Genomic DNA, 26,496 nt, shown 5'->3' on the forward strand with positions numbered 1-26,496 from the left:
CCCATGTCCCTCTTCATTGAACAGTACACAAAAAGGTGTTTTTGTCTTTTTGGAGGACAAAATCCATTTGCAATTTCTAAAATCTACAATTTCTCCTGTGTTTTCTCTACCTTAAGCTTGGAAAGAACACAATGTCAAAACCAATGAAAATATTTGTATTCATTTTCTTAATAGAAACTCATTGAGTGGATCCTTTGAAGAGAAAAAAATTGTACAACCTTGGCAGTATAAGGGAAGAAAGCAAATGCAGACAGTTTGGAAAAAGAAGCCAAGAAGTATACTCAAGATTGGAGGAAGGAAAAGAACTGTTCTCAAGGCTTCTCAAGAAAGAACCTTCCTTCCTAGTAAGAACAGTTATTTTAAAATGGTAGCAGGGTGGCTTCCCTGGTGGCTCAGTGGTTAAGAATCCGCCTGCCAATGCAGGGGACACAGGTTCAAGCCCTGGTCAGGGAAGATCCCACATGCTGCGGAGCAACTAAGCCCGTGCGCCATGACTACTGAGCCTGTGCTCTAGAGCCTGTGGGCCACAACTACTGAGGCCATGTGCCACAATTACTGAAACCCGTGCGCCTAGAGCTGGTGCTCTGTAACAAGAGAAGCCACTGCAATGAGAAGCCTGCGCACCACAACAAAGAGTAGCCCCCGCTTGCCGCAACTAGAGAAAGCCCGCACGCAGCAACAAAGACCCAATGCAGCTAAAAATAAAAAAAATTAAAAAAGAAAAGAAAAAAAAAATGGTAGCAGGGGAAAATAAGATAAAAATTTTGAGAGAGGGAGGGGAAGATAAAAGAAGCCTGAATATAGGAGGAGAGGTGGATCCAAGAGCTAAGGACCAGGAAGCATAGAGCCGTTGCTTTCAAACCTCATATGGGATAAGATTCACTGTGGGTATCATTAAAACCTGTGAGCTCGCAGGTACCCCACCTAGAGATTCTGATTCTGGAAGGGGGGTGTTGGGGGTGGGGTGCTGTGGAGAGGTCACTGAAATCTGACATTTTAAAGAAGCCATAGTTCACATGAAAAGATGCTCAACACTGCTAATTATTAGAGAAATACAAATCAACCCTAAATGTCCATCAACAGAGAAATGGATCAAGAAGATGTGGTACATATATACAATGGAATATTACTTAGCCATACAAAAGAATGAAATAATGCCATTGGCAGCAACATGGATGGACCTAGAGATGATCAAACTAAGTGAAGTAAGTCAGACAGAGAAAGACAAATATCATACGATATCACTCATATGTGGAATCTAATTTAAAAAAAAGGTACAAATGAACTTATTTACAAAAGCAGACTTATATATATCAAAAACAAACTTATGGTTACCAAAGGATTTGGGGGGGGAGGGGGAGGGATAAATCAGGAGATTGGGATGAACACACGCACACTACTATATTTAAGATCGATGACCGACACGGACCTACTGTATAGCACAGGGAACTCTTCCCAATATTCTGTGATAACCTATATGAGAAAAGAATCTAAAAAAAGAATGAATATATGTATACGTATAATTGAATCACTTTGCTGTACACCTGAAACTAACACAACATTGTAAATCAGCTATAATCCAATAAAATTAAAATATTTTAAAAATCTAGCAAATTTTATAATCAAATTCTTCAAAAACATTTGACAGGTATTTTTTTAAATATAAATTTAAAAACCATTAAAAATACCCTGAGCTTTCTCTAAATAAAAGAGTTACCTATTCTATAATAAATACAGAAAAACCCCACAAAAAACCAGAAACAAACTACAATGAGGTACCGCCTTATGCTGGTCAGAATGGCCATCATTCAAAAGTCTACAAATAACAAATGCCAGAGAGTGTGTGGAGAAAAGGGACCCTTCCTACACTGTTGGTGGGAATGTAAGTTGGTGCAGCCCCTATGGAAAACAGTATGGAGGTTCCTCAGAAAACAAAAAATAGAGTTACTGTATGATCCAGCAATCCCACTCCTGGGCATATATCCAGACAAAACTATAATTCAAAAAAATACATGCACCCCTATGTTCATAGCAGCACCATTTACAATAGGGAGGTCATGGAAGCGACCTAAACGTCCATCAACAGAGGAATGGATCAAGGAGATGCGGTACATATATACAATGGAATATTACTCAGCCATAAAAAGGAACAAAATAATGCCATTTGCAGCAACATGGATGCAACTAGAGATGATCATACTAAGTGAAGTCAGAAAGAGAAAGACAAATAGCATATGATATCACTTATGTATGGAATCTAAAATAGGACACAAGTGAACCTATCTATGAAGCAGAAACAGAATCACAGACATAGAGGACAGACTGGCTGTTGCCAAGCAGGTGGCGCTTGGGGGAGGGATGGAGTGGGAGGTCGGGGTGAGCAGATGGAAGCTTTTATATACAGAATGGATGAACAACGAGGCCCTACTGTACAGCACAGGGAACTATATTCAATATCCTATGATAAACTGTAACAGAAAAGAATGTTAAAAAAAAGAATGTAGGGGCTTCCCTGGTGGCGCAGTGGTTGAGAGTCCGCCGGCCAATGCAGGGGACACGGGTTCGTGCCCCGGTCCAGGAGGATCCCACCGCGGCTGGGCCCGTGAGCCATGGCCGCTGAGCCTGTGTGTTCGGAGCCTGTGCTCTGCAACGGGAGAGGCCACAACAGTGAGAGGTATATAGGTGGCTTATGAACCAAAACTCTGCTGGATTAAAAGCTCCCTGCCCATGGGTTTCTTGATCTCCTGTGGGCTCCTGAAATCAAAATGCTCTCTGTAAAGCCACTGTCCAACTCCTGTCTGCAATTTACTCTTTTGGGGATTTGACATTGTCTGTGGCACTGTTTGGTTGTCAAGGTCCAAAAAGTTATGGATGAGAGAAAGATTCTTTTCTGGAGAAGGGGTACAACATGGCCTTTTGGTGTTTAGACATCAGGAAAAAGATAGTGAGAAGCAGATAGAGGAGGAGATGGAGTTGTATTTAGGACCAAAGAAGTGGAAATTATGTTAATCTCTGTTTCTTTTTATGAATGGTGAAATAATGCAATTGCAAGGAGAGGAAAAAACTGAAAATTAGAGAAGATTTAAGAAAGACGGAAAAAAATATTAGTAAGAAAAATATTAGTAAGTGATACCTTCAGAACTGTCTTAAATTCTGAATCAAATTGAAGACTAAAGATTATTGTTCAAATTGTGATTTAAAGAGTGTAAAATTCTTATATGATCATGTCTAACAGTCCAGTGATTTTCTCAAGAAAAGGAAATGTTGTTTCCTGTCCTTTGGAATCTAATTCTTTTTCGTAAAGATGGGTAACTTTTGGTGATTTCATCACCCCATGATCAACAATTAGTCTAGGAGCCAGCTTTACCTGAAGCAGCATGGTCTCCCACAGCACGATACTAGTGTTCTTTCCTAGAAATAGAAATTGATGCAATAAGTGCTAAAAAAAAAAAAAAAACCCAGCCCAGTATCCAGGTCAGCACTGACTGCTACTGTTCCATTTCAGGCTTTCTCCCTATGCAGGATGGTTATTTCAGATTAAATTTACTATGTTGGCAATTCTAAATTGCTAGTCAGCTGGACAGAGGGTCTTCAATCCATGATAAAAATCCAGGCTTTTTGCCAATTTCAACAGTAACTACTGAATTACCATATCTTAATATTCTAGCATGGATGAATAATAACTTTTTAGAACAATACCAAAAGAGAACTTCTCTAAATACAAAAAAAAGACCAGAGCAAAAGTAAAAGTTCCTGCTAAATATGTAACACACCTGGTCCTCTTAAAATATCAATATAAGTATTTGGTAGAGAAATAGAACATAAGGAGTCCAGGACAAAATAGAGCTGTCTACCTTGCATGTCAAGTTCATTGTTTTTATTGCCTAATGTGAACATTAATGGCTTAAGACATAGAAGTGGTGCCTCATTTCCTTGTGTTCTTGCCTCCTTGGATAAAGACCTGATCCCACTCCCTTGTATCTTCCAGAGGCTGCAGGAGCTCAGGTATGCGTGTTTTCCATAGCTCTACCAAATTTGGGTGAATTATCTCAGGCAATATCTTCAAAAGTCCTGTTGCACCAACCCCACGTAATTTCCCTAAACTGGCGAGCATAGATATTACCTGGAGGAAGGAAGAAAAATTTTTAATCAACTCAGGGATACTTAGAAGGCTCACCTACCTTTTCCTTTTTATCACTGTTCTGGATTCTCTTGAATCCTTCATTAGATAATCTTTTAACAAACCATCACAGTCTATTCTTACTTATTCTAGATCAAAGCTAATACTTAGACAATCCATCTGCCCAATTTTATTCTGAGGATAAAGGTGTAAAAATATATGGAAACCATCAACCAAAAATAAATGAAACATACCAACACTTAGATATATCTATTAATTAAATAAGGGCATGTGGAAATAGTGCTCAAGCACATATGTGGCCAAAAAGAGAGAGAGAGAAATCTAAACAACAGATGTGGAATTTGTTTGAATGGTTCTTATGGATCAGATCCAGTCTATGTTTATTTAAAAAATCATAAATGAAGTTTAACAAACATTTCAGAGTGAGAACATAATCTTGTGAATAATAAACCTTCATCAGAGTCATTAGTATAGCAGAACATTTATTATGCCATTTTAGTGTTTCTTTTGTTTTGGAATATCTATGTAATTTTTATTATCATTTATTTGGAGCTGAATTGTCTATATTGGTTTAAATTCATACCACATTGGTTTTTCATAACTCACTCACCAGAAGTCTGGCCAGTAGCTGTTGTGGTGAAGGAAGTTTCACTAGAAAGACAAAGCAATTTTCATTACTGCTATGGGGCCTAGAAAAAATCAGATGGGGCTTGGGTTTACAAGCAAAGCCCTGTAGCCTTTCCGGAAACTAGTCTCTCATAAGAGAAATGTTTTGCTTTGTTTTTGAATGTACACACCAGCTCCTGTAGAGATGACAAGTGCTGTTGACTCCTTGGCATTATTCTTCTTCCTCTCTGCCATAAACAGAATTCTGATGGTATTAAACAGGTATTTCAGCGTTCCCGTATATTCTGCAGGTACCACAAAAGTCAGGATTCTTGGCCATAGCACCTGTGGAAAACATAAGGCAAGATGCAAGGATTGCTTATTCTTTTTCATTATTCCTCTTTGGTCCTCTCTGTGTGTTTCCCTCTAATTTAGAAAACTTTCTCTCCCGTGTTATTATTTTGCTCTTCAGGCCAAATCAAAATGAAATCATGAAACACAGTCTCTGCACAGCACATTCACTTTCAGGTGCCACTTGCAGTGAGTGTTGGTCAGTGTTTCTCCGTGAGGTTGCTGCTGGAATTTGGGACAGGACAAGTCGTCATTGTGGGTCACTGCAGGGAGGGCTGGGCTCCACTCACCAAGTGCCGTTAAACCCCTTGTCAATATGACAACCAAAAATGTCCCCAAATATTTCTCCAAACTCCAAGACTCGAGTGGAACTGTCCAGAGTGAGAATGATGGGGAATGGATGGCGACTGCGCTGCTGCTGCTGGCTGTGCTCCAGGTGCTGATCTTCTCCTTCTTCTTTTTCAATTAATTAATTAATTTATTTTTGGCCATACCACATGGCTTGCGGAGTCTTAGTTCCTTTACCAGGGATTGAACACAGGGCCCCCGCAGTTAAAGCGCCGAGTCCTAACCACTGGATCACCAGGGAAGTCCCCAGGTGCTGATCTTCTGCTGATCACCTAATGGAAACTTAGGTGTCCACTTGGATTCCTCCCTTTGTCTTGGCATCTGTATTTAATCACCAAGCCTAAGCCTAATCCTTTTCTTTTTTTAAAAAAACAATTTTATTTTTTTACTTATTTATTTTTTGGCTGTGTTGGGTCTTCGTTGCGGTGCGGGGGCTTCTCACTGCAATGGCTTCTCTTGTTGCGGAGCATGGGTTCTAGAGCTCAGGCTCAGTAGTTGTGGCGCATGGGCTTAGTTGGTCTGAGGCATGTGGGATCTTCCCAGACCAGGGCTCGAACCCGTGTCCCCTGCATTGGCAGGCAGATTCTCAACCACTGTGCCACCAGGGAAGTCCCAAGCCTAGTCTTTCTTTTTTTGTGTGGTATGCGGGCCTCTCACTGTTGTGGCCTCTCCCGTTGCGGAGCACAGGCTCTGGACGCGCAGGCTTAGCGGCCGTGGCTCACGGGCTGAGCTGCTCCGCGGCATGTGAGATCTTCCCAGACCGGGACACGAACCGGTGTCCCCTGCATCGGCAGGCGGACTCTCAACCACTGCGCCACCAGGGAAGCTCCCTAGTCTTTCTTAAATTGTAAGATTTCTCACGCCCTTCCTACCATTATGACCCAGTTCCAGTCCCTATGAATCTCATCTCATCTCATATATAGACTCTTTGTGCTTAGTCTACTCTAAAATCAGTGTCTACTCTTAAATCAGTGTCAACACACTGATTTCCTACAGTTATCATTTAAAATGTTTAGCCTTTGCTTAAAATTTTCATTGGCTTATCAAGGACAAGGAAGGAATTTGGCATTTCAGACCCTTCAGAGTCTGGCCTTAGACTACTCTTCCATCATTTACTACTAGATCAGAATTCCCCTAACTTTAATATGCATCAGAAATGTTGGAATATATTGCATGCAGATTTATGGGCCCCATGCCCAGATACGCTGATTCATTTAGGTCTGGCACGTGGCCTGAAAATGTGCATTTTAAATAAATAGCCCTGGTAATCCAAAACCCACACCTTAAAAAACCATCCTAGATAAAGCCTGTGATCCCCTTAAACTGGCCTTCTGATTGTCTCCTGGCTGTGCCATGTATTTCTGGCCATTAAATCCTTTTCCAGGTTGTTTTGCTTAAGCAAAATGCAGATTCTAAGGCTCCTCCCCTTGAGGTTCAGGTTATATTAGGCCTCAAGTGAGGTCTGAGAGTGTGTGCTTTTAACACCTTCCCAGATAAATGGGGAAAGTTTAGCATTCACTGTGTTAGAATCACCACTTACAGTATGTGTCTAAGTATGTCAGGGGAAGAAGAAAAATAATATATTAAGATGCTTATAAACTGCCATTTGCCATCCAGATATAAAGGATTATTTAGCTAATTTTACACCTGTTTTTGAGGAACTATTATGTGCTGGCACTGAGCATCCCAACATACTTCCTCTAGTCAGAGCATCAAAAAGCTGATGACACATGGAGTACCAACTCGTATCTTTACTCCTAAATGTTCAGAGCTTTAGAAAGGTGATCAAATTAACTATGAGTGGTGACAAAAGACCCCTTACCTGAGGCATTCCAATGATCAGTGGGTCCAGGGTTTTTAAGACCTCCAGGCTTGTTTCTTGGATACATTTCTCTGCCTTTTTGGCCTCCTGGGAGTTAGGTTTTATTGGTTTCTCTTTAAGAAAGATGAAATAGGTGACTTGTTCATAATCCCTGCTGTCGGTCGCCTCTGACCTTACTTGGAGGTGTTCTTAGCCTCTGGGGTGGAGGATGCAGTCACTCAACTTAAAGGGCTTGTGGAATCCAGCAGTCTTGGTCTCCAGTATCTAATCCTGTTATAAAGTGCTCTTTGGAGGAATGGGCTAGAAAAAAACACCCCTGGCTGAAGCAGAAAAACAAACCTTGTGAGGATCCTTGGACTGCAGTTACTCCTTTTCTCCCTCAGGCCTTTCCCCTTTTTATCTCTGGGGCAAAAATTTCCAATGACACTGCTTCCTAGTGGAGTGGACTGTAATTTCAGCTGCAATGAATTTGCTGAGATTACTGAGATCTTAAGCACATGTTTTTCAGGCTCTTCATCCCAAGGAACTGGTGTAACAAGTATGGATGTTTCTTGTTTTCTAGAAACAATTCACTTTCTCTGCCTGTCTCCAAACCACCCCCAAGCTTTTGAGGCCAGGTTACCTCCTTTTTAGGAAAAACTGATTTAACCTACCTTGGGTTTATTATAAGTTAAAAAGGATATCACTGAAAGAAAACCGAGAATACTAGAAGCTGAAAAATTTATTAGTGAAAGTGATAAGGCTGAAATATAACCTCTAAGTCAGTTTCTAACTTGGACCACAGATATTTTTTTTAAAATCCAGTTGAGTCAACTGAACTTGCTACAGGGCAGCACTCAAAATGGCACCCTCTACGTACCAGATTCTTGTTGGACATTGCAAACTGCGAGAAGATGTAGTCAGTCAGTGGCCAGCCTTCCTGGGCTTCGATGTAGCATTTTTCACACATGGTTTGGATGAGGAGAAGGGCGGAATTCCTCACCTAGAGTAAGGAAAATGCATTCACAACATTTTACTCTGAATAAAAATTTAGATTCTCCTATTCTGTAACCTTCATGGATCATTCAGTGGAATCTTTCCAAAAAAGAGTATAAATTGAATGATGTTACTGTAATATATGGAGCAGGAAGTAATCTACAGGTTATGATTTAAGTGTCACTGGCAAAGCTCTCTTTAACCAAAATCTTTCTTCCTAGTTCCCAAGACATATTCTCTATTACTATATATTATGAAACATTAGTAACTTTGGGCTAAAACATGGCCTCGCTTTAAAAATCCTCAGTGAAAGATACCACACTGAAATAAAGTTCCACAATTCCTTATCCACAAATTCAAACTAAATGACTCTGAAAACTGGAATTTTGTTTCTTAAATTTGGTGCCAACTAATTGGTAGCAAAACCCAAACTGAACTGTTTTAAAGCTATTTGTAGTCTTTACCTCTTATTTATTTATTTTTTAGATTTATTATTATTTGCGGTACACGGGCCTCTCACTGTTGTGGCCTCTCCCGTTGCGGAGCACGGGCTCCGCACGCGCAGGCTCAGTGGCCATGGCTCACGGGCCCAGCCACTCCGCGGCATGTGGGATCTTCCCGGATCCCTGTCCCCTGCATTGGCAGGTGGACTCTCAACCACTGCCACCACCAGGGAAGCCCTACCTCTTTTATGTAGTGTGATATGCCTACATGTTCTTGAAAAAATATTAATAGGTTTGATTGTGGGCTACTGTCACAGTAATGTTTTTCTGAAATCTGGAAAGTTGTGAATTCTGAAATAAGTCTGGCTCTACGGATTCGAATAAAGAATTATGAACCTGTGTCACAGGTTTTTAATAATTTGGCTTCAATTAATTTATTGGATTGCTTCCCTGGAGGATAGAAATCTCAGATCTAATTCCTTAGTGAACGGGTCTTTTAATGGAGGGTGGGAAGAAAATAATTTTGCACAGGGAGGAAGGGCCACAAGGTGGCAATTAACAATTAGCATACAGGGACTCAGTAATCTCCCTAATTAAGGAGAAAGAGATATATTTTCTCTTTATTTTTGCCTGATTAACTGGCCTTCCTTAAAGTTTCTGTGCTCTTTTATTCTACCCTAAATCCTAGCAATTCTTTGATTGGCTTGGTCAGTTACTGGGTCAGGTTTTTATATATAATCACTCCATTGTTACTTATTGCATAGCTTTGGTTATTTTAAACATAGTTATTGGTGACCAAAGCCTCTTAGAGGAATTTTTTCCTCTTCATTGGCTTCTGTGTAGGGCTTTGATCCAAACAAAATATGGTTTTCATACAAATAATACTACAATTGCTAATTTTAAAAATTGTTCCCATTTAAGTTCTATGTCTTTTCCAACGTGGAATACTTTAATCAAATAATCAGGAAATAATGACAAATCTATTGTGTGCAAGACTTGCTCTAGGTGCTCCCTGATTGGAAAATAGGATGTCTCTGCTCAGAACAGTGTTCAGGGGTTATTATTTTTTGGAGGAAGAAGTATTATATTTATAATTAAGTTTTCAACTAATTAAATTTAAAACTTTTTGAAGAGCATGGCAGAGTGATGCTCTGGGCAAAAATCTTTTGTTTTTCTACTGAGAAGCCGTTGAACTGAATGTGCTTTAGAACTTTACTTCGATAGAGTTTATCTTTTGGGGAAAGATGGAGTTCTTTTAAAAGTAGAATTGATCACTGAATTCTTTATAAAGCAATCTCATAAGCAGATTCTTAAACAGTCAAAACCATTTCATTTACTCCTAAAACTGTCATTATCCAAATAAAAGTCCCCATTAATTCTCTTACTTTAATACTGAGGTCGCCCATGACGACTTTGACTGTTTTTTCAATTGAAGTGATGTGATCCCTCAACTTGGGCTCTGAAAGATAGAGGGAGAAATTGAGAGACCCGCTTCAGAAGGACTACAGTATGTTCTAGAATTGATGAAAACCCATTAGAGTTATGGTACATAGTTGCAAAGTCTCTGGTCCTTAACATTTTATGTTATTCAGTTCCCTCCTACATTCTCCTTTTCCAACTCTTTACACATGTTTATTGCTTTTTTTTGTTCTCTATTACATTTTGTTTCACCTTGTTTAAAATGTTAGATTCTTAAGTGGATTTAATACATCATGCCTAAAATGGATTGGCTTTAAATTTCGTAGACGACTTCATGTTTCTTCTGCCAAGCCTTCGGTAAATCCCAAGGTAAACTGAATTTTAAAAAACTATTATAATGATTCACTTTGTTATAAAGTGGAAACTAACACACCATTATAAAGCAATTATACTGTAATAAAGGTGTTAAAAAACTATTACAATGCTGTGCAAAAATGAATTGTCATATTTTATTGAATCCAAGATATAATTTTATGAGGCATCATTATCTCATATTGTGCCAAGTGAAAAACTCTAGTGGCTGATGATAATTAAAGATGCTATCAATTATAAGATGCATTCTGATACTGTGAAAATATGTGCTTTTTGGAATTAATGAAATATGAAAATTTATTAAATTCTCCTCTTTTCTAAATGTACTAATTTTTAGAATATTGTACATTCTTCCCACCCACTCCCTGTTTATCAGGCTACTTAACCAGTTTACTAGCTCTTTTAAATTCTAGATTCAATTCTCAAATATTCTACTCATGTAGTGGGTGCATCCATAAATATCATGAAAGAAGAGAGGTAACTAGAAATGCCTGTTTAGAAGGAGTAGGTTGTAGACAACTAAGAAAACCAAGCTCCACCTGAATATGATGCTCTATAAATTTCCCAAAGACATGGGATAGAATTAGAGACAATGCACAAGTTTCAGTTTGCTTTTTGGTACAAAATAAACCACTCTGCTGTCATTTTTACTGCTTACCTTCAGCACTGATAGCCAATCTTAACAAAGTCAAGATTCCCATTCGAGTGGCTTCATTATTACTTCTCATTTGTTCATCAAAAAATTCTATCAGGTCTGCAGGGCTGGAATGGGCTGTGGGTTTAAGAAATACTGGAGTCATAAGAACTCCTTTTCACCTTAGGTAAAATACTTGTGAATGGGAAGAGGATCATTCCATTGAGGATTGTCAAAGTCACTCTTTGGTTGGTAACCAGATTTTATTATGTCCATACTTCTTTAGTATCACAGAATTAATTAAACAGTTTGGTCACTAAGAGAGCTAGACCCATTTCTGTTCATACCTGTGAAAGTAACCTTACTTGGAAATTAGATTCTTTGTAGATGAAATCAAGTTAAGATGAGGTTGTCTTAAATCAATATGACTGGTGTCTTTATAATAAATGGGTAGAAGATACAGACAGACACAGAGGGAAGCCTTGTGAACATGGAGGCAGAGATCAAAGTGATGCTTCACCAGCTGTGCAGCTGGAGACTTGCAAGGGTAAGAAGGAAGCAGGGAAGAGTGAAGAAAGACCTGGATGGAGTAGAGAGGTTTGGGTTGGAAATGTTAGAGATAAAGTGAAGAACTTTATTAGGCTGAGGCATAGAGAAGTGGAAACTATAGAAACAGAGGTGGTCAGTTAGGAGAGAACTAGACCATACTAGAAAGGTATGCAGTGAAGTAGAGGAAATGACATATTTTGGGAGGGTGCAGGTGTGGGAGGTCTAGGATTGCTCTTGTCTCTTGCCCTGAGGGACCATATTAGAGTATAGTTTTGTATCCTGACTCTGGGAACTTGGTGCTTCCTTGACAACCTGTGTCTGGTATTCTAACCAGGTGATGGGCAGGATTGTGACGTGAAAGCAAGAACAAAAGGGAGAGAGTGAAGGAGGGAGAGAGAGACAAGGGATAGATACAAAGAAATGACAAGGAGGAAAAAAGATGACTGGGGTTTGATAGAGTTTCAAATAATCTCAAATGCCAAGAAAAAAGCATTTCCTAGCCTTAGGGTTGCCAACTCTTACAGGTTTGCCTGGAAATAAACCCATGCATATATAGTCAATTAATTTTCAACAAAGGAGCAAAGAATAAACAATGGGGAAAGAATAGTCTCTTCAATAAATGGTGCTGGGAAAACTGGACAGCCACATGCCAAAGAATGAAATCGAATTCCTACTTTATACCAAACATGCAAATTAAAGCAAAATGGATTTAAGACTTGAACATAAGACCTGAAACTGTAAAACTCCTAGAACAAGACATAGGAAGAAGCTCTTTGACATTGGTCTTGGCAATGAATTTTTTTGAATTTGATACCCAAAGCAGAGGCAACAAAAGCAAAAATAAACAAATGGGACTACATCAAACCAAAAGGCTTCTTCTCAGACAAGGAAACCACCAACAAAATGAAAGGACAACATATGGAATGGGGAAAAATATTTGCCAACCTTACATCCAGTAAGGAGTTAATATCCAAAATATGTCTGAGACTTTTCTGGTTTTAGAACTGAAAGTTCTATTTTCCTGGAAATCCTTTAGTCCCGGGCAGATCAGAATGATTGGTCACCCTACCAGCTGCACTCTTCTTGGGAGCAGGGAGGATAGGGAAAGGCACAGAATACTTTGAGTTGAAGAAACATTTTGTGTGTAGGTGTGAAAGTAACAGATGTGACAGTTTGCACGCACTTCATCCTTGTCGTCATCATCAGTTGGAGACATTTTAATTAAAAACCCTCTGGATGCTGGGTCCTACCTAGAATGAGGAAACAGTCTGAAGCTTTGATTTCATTTTCCTTTACTGGAGGATCTAGAACTCTGCACACCTGAATGAGAAGAAAAAACTCAGGTGTTAGATGTTAAAAAGAGAAACCTGTTGAAAATGAAACAATCAGGTCTGACAACATGGTCTTCTTACCTGGTGGAGTAAATTGATAAAGATGGTCTTCCTCAAGGCCTTTGGAAGGCTAACGTCATAAAGGACTGCCGCGGTCAATATCTGTCTTAGACTCTGGAATGGAAGCTCTCTAAGGTTAGCTGGAGGCTGCCTATGGAGCAACAGCACAGGATGTGGAAAGCAAATCATTACTCATTACCTTTTGTGAGGAGAACAAACCCATAACCTTTCTGTGGTTACCAGTTGTCTTTAGTGATTCTGCTCCTCTACCTTGTTTAGTTCCCCAGCAGCTTGAACAGAAATTCCTTTCTGGAGTTTCCACCATCCAGCTATGCCACCGACCGCTTCTCTACCTCATATTTCCCAAGAGGTATTTAAGTTCGGCTGCCCAAACACGTGTTTGAGTTCCTTGACGCCCCCCCCCTTGAAAATTAACATCCTCCAGGATGATTGCTGATCAGCTATCAGAATCGGTTTCTTTAGGGTGTGGCTCTCACCTGAGTGACGTGGAAATCAATCTCTTTGTCTTTATACTGCTTCAGGAGCCAAGGGACCTGGCCCAGGGCGTATTCACAGAGGTCTTTCCGATGCAGCAGCAGGCTCACTGTGGGGCCGTGAGCCTTAATGATGGCGGAAATCTGCAGAGGCAGCAAACAAATACTGTTTCTCACACTTCATTATGCTTTTTGTACATTTCTCAGTATACCAGAAGCTTTAGATACCCCCCAAAAAACTTTCCTCACTGCTTTCAACCTAGCAAGCTTTCTTCAAACAATGTTTAGGTTAAGATCATTGTATGAAGGAGAGTTATATTTGTATCTACATCTATATTGATGCTCATTTCAATATTTGTCCCGCTCTTCTATTTCTTTAACCTCTCTCTAATGGTCACTTTCTTTTACTATATTAACAAGTTTAAAATTTCCCTTATATTAAAAAAAATTCTTTGATTCCATATCATTTTAGCCCCACTGTTATCCTCATCCAATTCTGTTTCTCTTTCCTTTCTCGCAGAGCAAAGTTTTTGGAAGGAGTGGTCTACCGTTTTTACCTCCACTCCCCACCTCCCCTTTATTTCTCAATCCACTGTCATCTGGCTTCTACACGACATGAAAAATGAACCAGTACAAAATATAAATGCAATATATTGATGATAAAAATGTAGAAATCATGGGCTTCCCTGGTAGCACAGTGGTTAAGAATCCGCCTGCCAATGCAGGGGACATGGGTTTGATCCCTGGACGGGGAAGATCCCACATGCTGCAGAGCAACTAAGCCTGTGCGCCACAACTACTGAGCCTGCGCTCTAGAGCCCGTGAGCCACAACTGCTGAGCCCATGTGCCACAACTACTGAAGCCTGCGTGTGTAGAGCCCGTGCTCTGCAATAAGAGAAGCCACCGCAATGAGAAGCCCACGCACTGCAACAAGAGAAGCCCCCACTCGTCGCAACTAGAGAAAGCCCGTGCGCAGCAGTGAAGACCCAACGCAGCCGAAAATAAATAAATAAATAGATTTATTTAAAAACATGTAGAAATCACAAAAATTAGGAGGAAGCAGAAAACACAGTACCCACAGTACTCATAGCTAAGCACTGTCTGGTGTATATTTAATAAGTTATTTCTTTATTTGACCTATTCTTTCCTATCTTTTTCTTATGTATTTTAATTTCTTAAAAATTGACACCATTCTTTATAGTTCTATATTCTACTTTTTCTACCTAATAAATGCTTTTTTTCTATTAGCTAAATTTCGCTATACAGCAAAACACGTCAAAACTTAGTGGCTAATAACAATAACCATTTATTTCACTCAACACTGTGTGTCAGCTGGAAGGTTCTTCTACCACATTTCCATGCAGTAGACATGTTTCAAGATTTTTCTTTCTTGAGCACCATAGCAATGTCCTCTGTAGATCTGTCTCTGCTTCTTGAAAATCACTTCTTTCTTAGTTTCTAAGATCTCATTCTTCTTGCTTAAGCCCTTCTGAGGTTTCTTTTCTTTTGGTTTTTAAAGATTTTTTTGATGTGGACCATTTTTAAAGTCTTTATGGAACCTGTTACAATATTACTTCTGTTTTATGTTTTGGTTTTTTGGCCGCGAGGCACGTGGGATCTTAGCTCCCCAACCAGGGATCGAACTTGCACCCCCTGCATTGGAAAGTGAAGTCTTAATCACTGGACCACCAGGGAAGTCCCCCAAGGTTTCTTATTTCTTAAAAAAAGTACTGTGTAGCATTCTTTATTATGTGGCCAAGACCCCCTTCTGGGTTTCTTTTCTTTCTGCCTCTTTATATCCCCTCTCCTCTCCCCACTTCCCCTTCTCCCGCTGGACTCACTCAAGCATCACGTTATCCCATCCCTAACCTGTGCTTCAGTGGGTTTCATCCCCTCTTTAGGGACTGCATGTCTCCTGTAGTGATGACTCCATGGGTTGCAAGCTCAGTTCCAATGTCGTGGCCTTTCCAGAGCTCACCAGGGCTTAAGTGCTTCTCTCCCTGTGCTCCCTTATTACTTTGTGCACCTTCTTGTTACTTGCCTAACTTCCTGTGGGAGGCTAGGAAAGTAGTCAGCAAATTTGCGTTGAATTTTGTTTTTCAAGTGGCTTGAAGAAAAGACTTCCTCGGAATATTTTAAAAATTTCGTGTTTGCTAATGATTTAACTATCCCAGCATGTTAAAAAATGACTGCTTTAAAAGTTCAAAATGTAGAAAAGAAACTGAACTAGAGAAGGTAGCTAAGTGTTAAATCTTTTATAATATAGCAATAAAGAGATTGAAACAGAATATAATTTCGCCTACTTTAAAAAATCATAGCGGGGGCTTCCCTGATGGCGCCATGGTTGAGAGTCTGCCTGCCGATGCAGGGGACATGGGTTCGTGCCCTGGTCCAGGAGGATCCCACATGCCGCGGAGCGGCTGGGCCCGTGAGCCATGGCCGCTGAGCCTGCACGTCCGGAGCCTGTACTCCGCAACGGGAGAGGCCACAACGGTGAGAGGCCTGCGTACCGCAAAAAAAAAATCATAGCAATTAAGCAAGATAAGGATGGGATTATATATGTGAATGCACTTTGTAATCTATTCTTTATAAGTCATTACAGTATTTTGAAGCAGACACGCTCCTTCTTTAGATATCATTTTAATTCATTGCGATATTCACAGACACAGGAAATTTCTCTGGACTGGTGTTTTTCCTAATCAGTGACAGCCCAAATATGGGTTATGATATAGCTAAAATTCCATATATTTTGCTCATTTTAGTTAGTTATTGTTCTCTGCACACTTTGGCATGTCCATTCCATGAGAGTGGGGATTTGGGTCTGTTTAATCTCTGCTGTATCCCCAGTATGGGAATGATGTCTGGCATGTCATGGGGACTCAATAAATATTAGTTGAAATAATGAGTAAATAGTGATTTGAAACAGGAAAAACAAAAGATTTTATAAACCTGATAAGGTACAACCCACAGATTTCCAAGAGAACTAAGGTGAATTATCATGTCAAAAAGAGAAGTGGAAGTTCAACCATTATGCCAGGAGAGCTAGCTGGAGGCATGCTGAACCCCACTCACTTGTGTGGGCAAGGTCGTGGCAGCCCACTTGTCCATGATATACCGGAACAGCATGAAGATTTTGTCAGAGAGGCGATTGGCATCCAATCTGGGGTAGGGGAAGTCTCTCCAGTGGTTGACATACTTGTAAATGGCTCTGCTGAACTTCTCAAGGGCTGCATTTAAAAAACAACCACAGACTGAGAAAAATATCAAGGTAGGTAGGACCATAATGTAATTTGAGAAAAATGTACTGATGGTTAGCAAATGTGTAATAGTTTCCATAAAATCTTTTGACTGCACCAAGTAAATATATAATAAGTGTTCAAGCCACTTTAGTGAACTGTAAATAAAACCATAATGAGATACTACAGCATACTATCTGGAATTGCTAAAATTTCAGGTAGTCAATGTCAAGTGTTGACAGGACGAAGGGGCAGCTGATATTTTTACATTGTGCTGGTGAGAGTGTGAATTGATTACAAACACTTTAGAAAACTGTTTGGCATTATCAACCAAAGTTGAATATGCTTTGTCTATGACCCAGAAATTCCACTCCAAGGTATATATATGGGCACTAGATATGCATACATATGGGCACTAAAAATCTTGTACAAGAATGTTCCTATTCAATTATTTTTGTAATAGCCTCAAACAAAAGAAAATGATCCAAATATTTGCCAACAGGTAGAATGGAAAAATTGTAGTGTAGACATGTAATAGTATACAGAAATGAAAATGGACTGCAGGTACACAAAACATGTATGAATCTCACAAACAGGCAAAGCTAATCTACGGTGTTAGAATTCAGGATTGTGGTTACCCTTGGAAAGGATGGAGAGGTGATGACTGGGAGAAAAGATGGGGGCTTCTAGGGAGTTAGTAATATCCAAATTTTTTCCTGAGTTGTGGCCAAATGGATGAGCTACTTCATGACAATTCATCAACCTGTATATTTTTGATTTTTATGTTTTTCTCCATGTATGTTTTACTTTAATAAAATTAAAAAATCTTAGGCCTGCAAAATATCATATATATCACATATATATTTGCATCAAATGCATTAAATAATATTTTTTCCTTCAGCCCCTCATGCTATTCCTTTCATTAGATAGTAAAAAAACTGTAGTTTACTCTCTCAAGGATACCTCATCTACAAATAACTTTATGGAAAATACCCCAAGTATCTTAGCTTTAGAGCTGGTCAGTTTTGGTTTATTCCTATCCCCTCCAAACTCTCTCTCATAATCTCATGTTACATTTTGTCAAATCCATTTTGTGCGCGTGCGCGCGCGCGCACATGTGTGTGTGGGTGTATGTGTGTGTGTCTTGCACTGCCCTATAATGAGAAGGGATGGTGCCTGGTTCGTTGATGGTATCTGAAACAACAAGCACAATGTCTGTTTATTTGCTGATTCATTGAACACATAGCTAGATGGATGGCTATTAAATTTTATACCTTTTCTTTACTGGCAGTCAGGCAAAGTTGCTTTAAGACTAAAGCACACTTAGATAAATTTATAACATACAAATGAGAATTCCCTTATTCATTGCCACGATGATTTCTGATTTTATTTTCTTTTACCTTCTTGGTTATTAATATTGGAGGTAGAAATGCACTTAGTGGCACCAACATTTTTTTGCTGGGACACAATGTTAGCTGTGATAGTAAGTAGGGAAAGTAAAATATATTGAAAAGTGGGCTAATCTAGTATAGTAGTTTGAGTCCTTGAGTCTGACTGTACGTGTCTCTGCCACATACCAGCTGTGTGATTGCAGGCAAGCTGTTTCACCTTTCTAAGCCTCAATTTCTCATCTGTAAAATGAACAGAAAATGTTAGCCACCTAATGGGGTCGCTATAAGGGTTAAATGAAATAATAATCTTAAAATACCCAAGGCAGTGCCCAGGCACATGGTAAATTCTCAATATTTATCAGATACAAATATTACCTTTATTGAGGACAGACAAGAGGAAATGGGTAAAATAGAATAGAAAAGACTTGGTTGATAGATAAAGAAGATATTCCTAACAGTATAGGCTTTAAAACATTATAAAAGAGTAGTGCTGGGGATGTCAGAGGTGGAAGGGGTCTTAGCAGTCACTTCATTTGTTGTTTTTAGAGGTGAAATTGAGGTTGAGAGAAGGGCAGACACCTGATGGCTCAGTGACTGATCAGAGAAAAGAGTCCTGGTCTTCAGACTCATCCAAGAAGTCTCTCACTGTGCTGAAAATGCTTTTTCCAGGAACTCAAGGGCATGTTTTTCTCTGTAGATTGTTGATTACCGTAGATGTATTTCAGTTTTGGGGTAGAGGGATTTGTGACCATAGCTTGTTTACCCATTTTCCTTGATTGTATAATTGCTTGTATTTTGATTAAATTGTTTACTTATCACTTTCACAATATTGCATTACAAAGAGATGCCAAAATTGAGCCTATGGCTAAGAGCTCATAAGCTCTCATAATCGTTGTTGAAAAGTGTGATCCAATTGAAGAAGGAGGCTAGTATAAATGGACCTGGTGTAAGACAGTGGGAAGAATATGGACTGGGTGGTCATGTAGACCTGGATGCCACCTCTCCATCTCACTGACTGTCACCACCCTGATAAAATTGCTTAACCTCCATGACCCTCAGTTTCTCATCTGTAAAATGGGCTAATAGTACTTTGCAGAACTGCTGTGAGGATTGACAGAGATAACTCCTGAAGAAGACCTTCCATGTGGTAGGCACTCAGTAACTGGTAGCTACTATTACTAGAAAGGACAAGACTGAAGTAAAGGGAAAAATAAGACATTTGCTCCATTCATAGTCTGGTCTTAACAAAGAGGAAACCACAGGGATACTCACCGATACAGAAAGCTCCCTTCATCCTTTCCTCCTCAGCTAGCCTGAGCATGGTTTGCATGGTGAGCAGGGTCATCATCATGAAGGGAATGCTCTGGGACACTGCAGTGAGGAATCGATAAGCATTTCAAGGCTTCGTAGGGGAGGCAGATGAGGTGCAGCGGGAAGTTGTTCTCTATCCCACCCCTACTGTAATGCCAGGCTGTAGTTAGAGAATCAATCTGTAGTTAGAGTACCTTAAAATAAGGTACTGGCTATACAGCCATCTGTACCTGTTGCTTAGTAGCAATTACTTACTTGAATAATTATTTTATTTATGTTCGTCCCTCCCACCAGAACTTGCCTGTATCCCCAGGGCCTAGCACAGGTGATAGGTGCTCAATAAGTATCTGTTAAATAAAGTGGTTTAGAAAAGAACATCCTAGGAAACCCTTACTTCATGTAGGAGTTGAGTGGTTTGCAGAATACGGCTTGTGGAAAATGTGCTTCTGCAAACACAAAGCCAGACGAAAGGGAAAATGAGGGTGGGAGAGAGTCCAGACAAATTCAGAGCAGTGTGGACCCGTGACTGGCCAACAGGCTCATCTATGCTCATAAACAACAGCCCAAATGCTGCTATCAATATTCTTTAGTATAAAAGAAGGGAGAGATCCTCTCCCTTCTGCTGTTTGCTCCCATTTGGGTTTACACAATTAGAATGATTGTTTCCCAGGGAAAATGTGGACGCTATTCCCTCCGTACCGTAGCTCGTTGCCAGTTCAGCCAGGGCAAGCACAACGAATTCATTTGGTAGCTCCAGGATCCTGAAGTTACTTTGTACTTCATAGAGTTGAAATCATGTGCAGCGAGAGACACCAACACCTCCCCAGCTAGCATTCTGATTTCTCTAAGGATCTGAGGAAGAAAAGGAAAATAACAGTAACAGCTAGGAAGAACGGAACGAGTCAGCAGAGGGGAAATATTGATAGTTTACATAATATTTATAAGTTCCTTACCTTTTCAATAGAGGGAGAACAGGCTGTTACAAACCCAGCGTGTAAGACTCTAGGGTAGGTGTCAGTAGCTGGGAAAGCAGAGGTAATTCAAAAGCACCTCAAAGGCAGGTTTTAATAGGATTCTTGTAAACTTGGGGCAATACATGTTTTCTTGTTAATTAATCAGGTACCATGAACATAAGATTTACGTTTTATGTTGAAGTGATATGAATTACTGAAGGGAATGGAGAATGAAGAATGGGCTAGGATTTGGGCTAGAAAAACCCAAAGCTAGCTAGAGATTTGGGTTTTAGTACTGTCCTGATCTAATTATCCTTGATGTTGGAGATATTTAGAGGGACTTCTGCTTTTGGTAATAGTGAACAAGGTCAATTTGATCAACTTTCCTGCTCAGGAAAATAAAAAGTGCTGGGCAAGATATTAAAAAATATACTCATAGGAACATCAAAGAGATCACAATATAAGGTGGAATGAATTACTCAATTGAGAGCTGGACAAGACTGGAAATCCAGAGAGATAAGCCCTGCTTTTGAGGCTGCTTTGTAGCCAACCAATGGTGAGATCCTGGTTATCTCACCTCTTATCTTTTTGGCTAAGACCTCAAAGGGCTGCATTGATATGAAAGGTTAAATAGGCTCTCCATAGACTGTAGTACAATGTTGAGTCACAGAAATTGCCCGGAAAAATCTCAAGCCCTGAAATTAATCATAGATTGTGCCCTTGGCAGGTAAACAAGTAAAAATTCTTTCTGGAAGGAAATAACATTATTTTAAGACTCAAATTATTTCTACAAATAATTTTTCAGATACAATGTCTAGTAGATATAGACAAGTAGGCATGAGAAGAGATAAGAATTCATACGGGAGCCAAGAAACTTTGGTTCTAGTTATTTGTTCTGTCAATAGATAGCTGTATTACTTTGCAAACAATCTCTCTAAGCACCAACTTCCTCATCTACAAGTGGATGGAATATTACTCCTAAAGACTTTCTTAACTCTACCTCGGTTTCCTCATCTGTGTCGGGGTAAATAATATGTGCTGTAACTGTATCCAGGTTACCATGAAGAACTAATAAAAGTGACCTGTGGTCCTGGCAGTGATGTAGAAAAGTTTATGGGTGTCTGCATGGGTGCAGTTGGGTTAGGTAAAGACCTGTTGCTGGTCCTGACACTGACTCATCATCAAGGATCAAACTTACATTGTCGTCTCTCATGTCCTTAGAAGCGTAATAAATCAGCCTTTGGACAATTGCATCATCCAAGATGTCAGTATTCTGAATAACGGAAGTGAGATGACCATAAATGTCTTCCTGTGAACATACAAGGTTACACACAGAAATTTGAGTTGCAAAACTAAAGGAGTCAGATAAAATCCAAATGAATAACACCGTTAAACTAAGCAACATATCTCTACTACACAATGGATTTTATATATCCTAAGTGGGACTTCCTTAACATAATATTTAACTTTAGGAATCAAAGGCTTACAGGTAAAGCAAAGTTCATTCTAAAACCTATTTTAATTTGACTACATTTCTATGGCAAAATCTAACTGAAGGTAGGGGTGGGCTACCCAACATACTAAAGTCTCTTGAAATTCACTGTTGTAGGGCACTCAGGGCAATGGAAAACCCAATTGTTGCTCTTACTACCAGAGAGTGACTATGGCATTAAGGAATGCAATGCGATTCCCAAAGAGGCTGCTGAGTTATGAAACTTGTTCCTAAAGGGGATTTATAGGCCCTTCCTTCGTTCATGCCTTTGTGGAGAAGAAGTTGTAAATCCTTTTCCACAGAGCTGCAGCTTCTGGCAATTATATGGCTTGGCAGATGCTGGTGTGTGAGGGCTCTTCTCAGTCTCTTAGGTGGCCACATGGCGTTTGGAAGATGAGAGACTGGTGTTCTGAAATCTCCAAGAGCCTCAGGCATGCTACCTTGAGGTACTATGCCTATGTTTAACGTGTGAAATAACTCACTTTGCATAAGGGATTCTAATACGGAGTCAGGGTTGAGAACCACTGGATTAAGGGATAAAGGTGTAGGCACTGCCCTTCACAGGGAAGCTATGTTGAATAATGATTAGGAGCATTATTTTGGAGTCAGACAGGCTTGTGTTTGGATTTAATCCTGCTGTTCTTAGGCATGTAACTTCTCTGGGCCTCACTTTTCTTAGTTGTCAAATGGAAATAACAATACCTACATCATAATGTTGTGAGGAGTGAACATAATACAACGCACTATTGTTTAGGAAGCATCTAGCTCTCTCCAGCCTTAGGTAAGTGTTCAATGAACAGTAACTGTTGTTATTTTACGAAAGGTTTTTGAAGCCAGAAAAGCCTTCAAATTCAGAGAAATAAATCTCTAATTGTGAAACAGCATTACAGATGAGTAGGGGGAGATACTTGGGGATTTTCATAGGAGCCTTCAAATTCCTTACAGGACATTTGGTCCTGTCCAAAACGTTCATAAGACATTTGGTCCACACCAAAAAGTCCTTGACATGTTTTGGACAGGACCAAATGTCTGCTAACCCTCAAATTCCACAGGAGGAGGCTCTAATCCACATGGTTGTAAGTCTGACATCTCCCTTTTGCCACATCTATCTGTGTAAGGTTACGTAAGGGGGCATTCTTTTGCTAGCTTCTACAGTTGGATACTCTGAATCCTCAAATGCCAAATATCATTGTTTAAACATTACAATGCCTTCCATTAAAACTGCATTTTCTGAAAAACTGAATGCCACTTAAGTGGGAGAGAAAAGGGGAAGTTGAAGCAAAGAACGATGTAGATGAAATGTTGCATTAACTGGATTAGAAAAAGCGAATGGGGAAGAGACTTTTCTCTATTTTCCTTACCTTGCTAATATTATCTTCCTTGTTCAGCATGCCGAGAGTGAGGTTAATCTCTCCAAAAATCTCTAAAATGGGCAGGAAAAGAAGAATTAAGAACATGCTGAAATGCCCTCCTGTGAATTACTATGCTATGGTTACCTCTCTCTCCTTCTCATTCTCTCCTTCTCTCTCTCTCCTCTCTTCTTTCCTTCTCTCTCCTTCTTTCCTCTCTCCCCTTCTCCCTTTCTCCTACTCTTCTCTTCCTCTTGACTGCCACCTCTTTGATGGCAGGAACTGTGTCTTATTCATATTTTTTATAATTGACATACTTGAAAATAGAAGATGCTTAGTATGTTTCAAAACCTGAATTAAATGTGGAGGGGAAGATAAAAGATGCTAGATCCCTGTTTATCTCTCCAGTCATGTAGGCATCACCCTATATCCTCTTGAGACAGGCTCAGCTCTCAGATTCCATGAACTGAATTCCTTACACCTGACTTGAGTAGGGTAGGGCAAGAGTGTAATAGAGCTTGTTATTTTCCACCTCCTTCCTCATTGCCCCCACCCCCCAACTTATTTACTCACATCCTCTTTCTCTCTGACTTCCCTTCTGGCCCTCTCAGGTCCCTCTTCTGGTATCATGCTCATGCAACCTTGTTCTTTTCTGATAATGATCTAAATATTTTTGACTTGTACCTTCCAGGAATTATTTGAATAAAGCTTGTTGGAAAACTGAAAACACATATTTGAGTCCAGGGAATTGAGCAATTTCACACCACATGGCAAGTTGGTAGAAGAGATATTTCTCGATGTAGTGATTTTCCACAAGCCTCCAAATCAAACAACATAACCCTTTAGAACAGTCTTTTTTGGCAAAGCAGAATATTTCCAAAGGACTCTGCCAGTATTGAAGATTAAATAAGAAACTGCCTTTCTTTGTGTTGTAGCCCCACTTTCTCCTCGAGTAGACTATACATTTTTAAAGAAGGTAGGACACAGTCATCATTGGTCCTTTACAATCCATGTGATTTTATTATTTTGGAATAAAGGGAGAGTAGAGAGAAACAATCTTACTGTAGCATAGCTTTTCATAAAACCTTTTAAGGTGTACAGATCTCCCTCAATGATGTACACCATTCCTCACCTCACATATGCATATCGTCACACAGACACAAAACACCTAATTCCTCAGGATCCGACGATGCTCACCTACAGATTCCTCTGTGTCCTTGGCCATGTCTTGGCTGTTTCAGGCTCTCTAAGAGACAGCACCTAAGTATCAGAAATAATAAGGCTAACAAATCGAAGAAGCAGGTTGGCAACTTTCTCACATAAGGTTCACATAAGGGTCTTTAAATGAAAGTCCCTCCACCACTTGATTGGCACAGTGATCTGGAAGCTTCCAGTGATGGGCTGCTGCTGAGAAAGATGATGCTGTATTCTACCACTAGGACATTTTCTTGCTTCTGAGCTCCTGCTGACGAACAAAATGGCTTCATCTCACTGAATAGTGTCCCTTTGGTGGAGACCAGAGTATCTGAGAAGGAAGAAATTAGAGACTGAAACTCAAACAATTTTGGTAGACCGAAGGAGTTCTTCTCCCTAAGCCTGGGTCCACTGATCACACACAGACTTGGGAATGGCTTTCAGTGGTCACTTTACTGGGCTGGTGTTGGTCAGGCCTTTATGGTGATCTTGTTGATTGTTCTACTTGGTGAAAGTCAGTCCACAATCTGGGCATGCTCAGTGGACCGGAATGCCCGTCAGGGGCAGTTGAATGGAACCTCCAACTGACAGCAGCAAAGCAAGACCTTCTCAGCCCCCCTCGCCTTCTCAGCCTCCCCCGCCTTCTCAGCCTCCCTTGCCTTCTCAGCCTCCCCCGCCTTCTCAGCCTCCCCCGCCTTCTCAGCCTCCCCCGCCTTCTCAGCCCCCCTCACCTTCTCAGCCCCCCTCGCCTTCTCAGCCTCCCCCGCCTTCTCAGCCTCCCCCGCCTTCTCAGCCTCCCTCGCTTTCTCAGCCTCCCTCGCTATGTCCCCTATCACTGATTTGATCTGGATGCTGCCCTCACTCCAGGCTCAGGCTTTTTTCTCTGACTCCATTCTCTCTTCTTGTTTTCAAATCATTCTTTATCTAGACCTCTTGGCTATAATGCTTTCAACTTTACTAGTACTTCAATCTGTTCTCAACTCCCCCCCCCACCCCAATCCTAAATCTATATACAATTTCCAATGTATGTCCAGATTGTATGTTAAGGTGGCAGATGTCAGAGAGAGTAGGAACTGGGTACCAGCAATCTATAGGTCTGGGTGTGAAAGGTGCCAAGGAGAGGGGCTCATGACCGTTGTCAGCTTCTGCTGCTTCTCCAGCTGTCATCTTCCCTTCATTAAGGATATTTCCGATTCAGAGGTTAACTGCTTCCAACTAAACCTTTGGACTCATCTTCCTTTTCATAGATACTTTGCTCTGGATCTATTACAGAGGTCTTCAGTAGGCTGGTGGTTAAAAACATTTTCAGCTTCCCGAGCCAGCATCACTGTTTCTCAGAGTGTGACCCACAAGTGTCTTGTAACAGTTGTCCTTATTTAATCTGGTGTCTGTATTTAAAATATCCATTCCCAGGTATACCTCACCTGGTAAATTACAGCGGGGTTTGGAATTTGTATTTTTAATGAGTACCCCTAGTGATCCTTAGGTTCATTAAAGTCTGAGAGGCACTGGCCAAGATCCTTGTGCAATCACCCACTAGTGGATAATTGAAAATTTAACACTTACTTGAAGGGTGTTCATTGTGTTTTGGCAAGAACAGCAGCTCCTCATCTCCAGAACCGTGACTCACTCACCCACTGGAGAATAGACCACGAATTAGTGGGTCAGAGAGGTAACGAGGTGATGAGAGGCAACCCGAATCTCTTAATGTCTTATAGGGAAATAAAAATGTTGGAAATGATGTACCCTTAGAATCTTAAACAATGTACAGTAGAATCAATACTAAGAAAGCCAGCCATGTAGGTGATTGTTATAATCAATTTCTTACTCTTTTCGTGAATTGTGACAAACGATTTTTTCGAGTGTCTGTACATAAAGATTTTCTCAATTTCATAGAGATTTGGGAAGCTAGGAGATGATTGATTTATACTGACTTTGTAATTTATTCATCAGGGCAATCAAAACATCTTTTTTGCTAAATATTCTTTCAGATAAAGCAATTTACCCATCAACCTCTCTTTTCA

At 40.1% G+C, this 26,496-nt stretch overlaps 1 protein-coding gene across 1 annotated transcript in view; it reads right to left on the minus strand.

Moving 5' to 3' along the window:
* MROH2B (maestro heat like repeat family member 2B) overlaps window positions 1-22,093 on the minus strand; it is a 57,935-nt gene extending 35,842 nt beyond the window's left edge. Inside the window, 16 exon segments of the mRNA XM_089908810.1 lie at window positions 3,368-3,413; window positions 3,984-4,123; window positions 4,752-4,792; window positions 4,939-5,092; window positions 7,269-7,381; window positions 8,124-8,250; window positions 10,072-10,145; window positions 11,136-11,249; window positions 12,911-12,980; window positions 13,073-13,165; window positions 13,549-13,689; window positions 16,619-16,773; window positions 19,446-19,544; window positions 20,184-20,270; window positions 20,273-20,336; window positions 21,636-22,093. Coding sequence (XP_089764936.1) covers window positions 3,368-3,413; window positions 3,984-4,123; window positions 4,752-4,792; window positions 4,939-5,092; window positions 7,269-7,381; window positions 8,124-8,250; window positions 10,072-10,145; window positions 11,136-11,249; window positions 12,911-12,980; window positions 13,073-13,165; window positions 13,549-13,689; window positions 16,619-16,773; window positions 19,446-19,544; window positions 20,184-20,270; window positions 20,273-20,336; window positions 21,636-21,842 — 1,725 coding nt within the window. The 5' untranslated portion in view covers window positions 21,843-22,093.
* Window positions 22,094-26,496: the final 4,403 nt, after the last annotated feature.

The sequence above is a fragment of the Delphinapterus leucas genome, chromosome 3 (genome assembly GCF_059928025.1).
Source record: "Delphinapterus leucas isolate spDelLeu-1000000601 "Yukka" chromosome 3, BTC_Dleu_Yukka2, whole genome shotgun sequence".
NCBI classification, from domain to species: domain Eukaryota; kingdom Metazoa; phylum Chordata; class Mammalia; order Artiodactyla; family Monodontidae; genus Delphinapterus; species Delphinapterus leucas.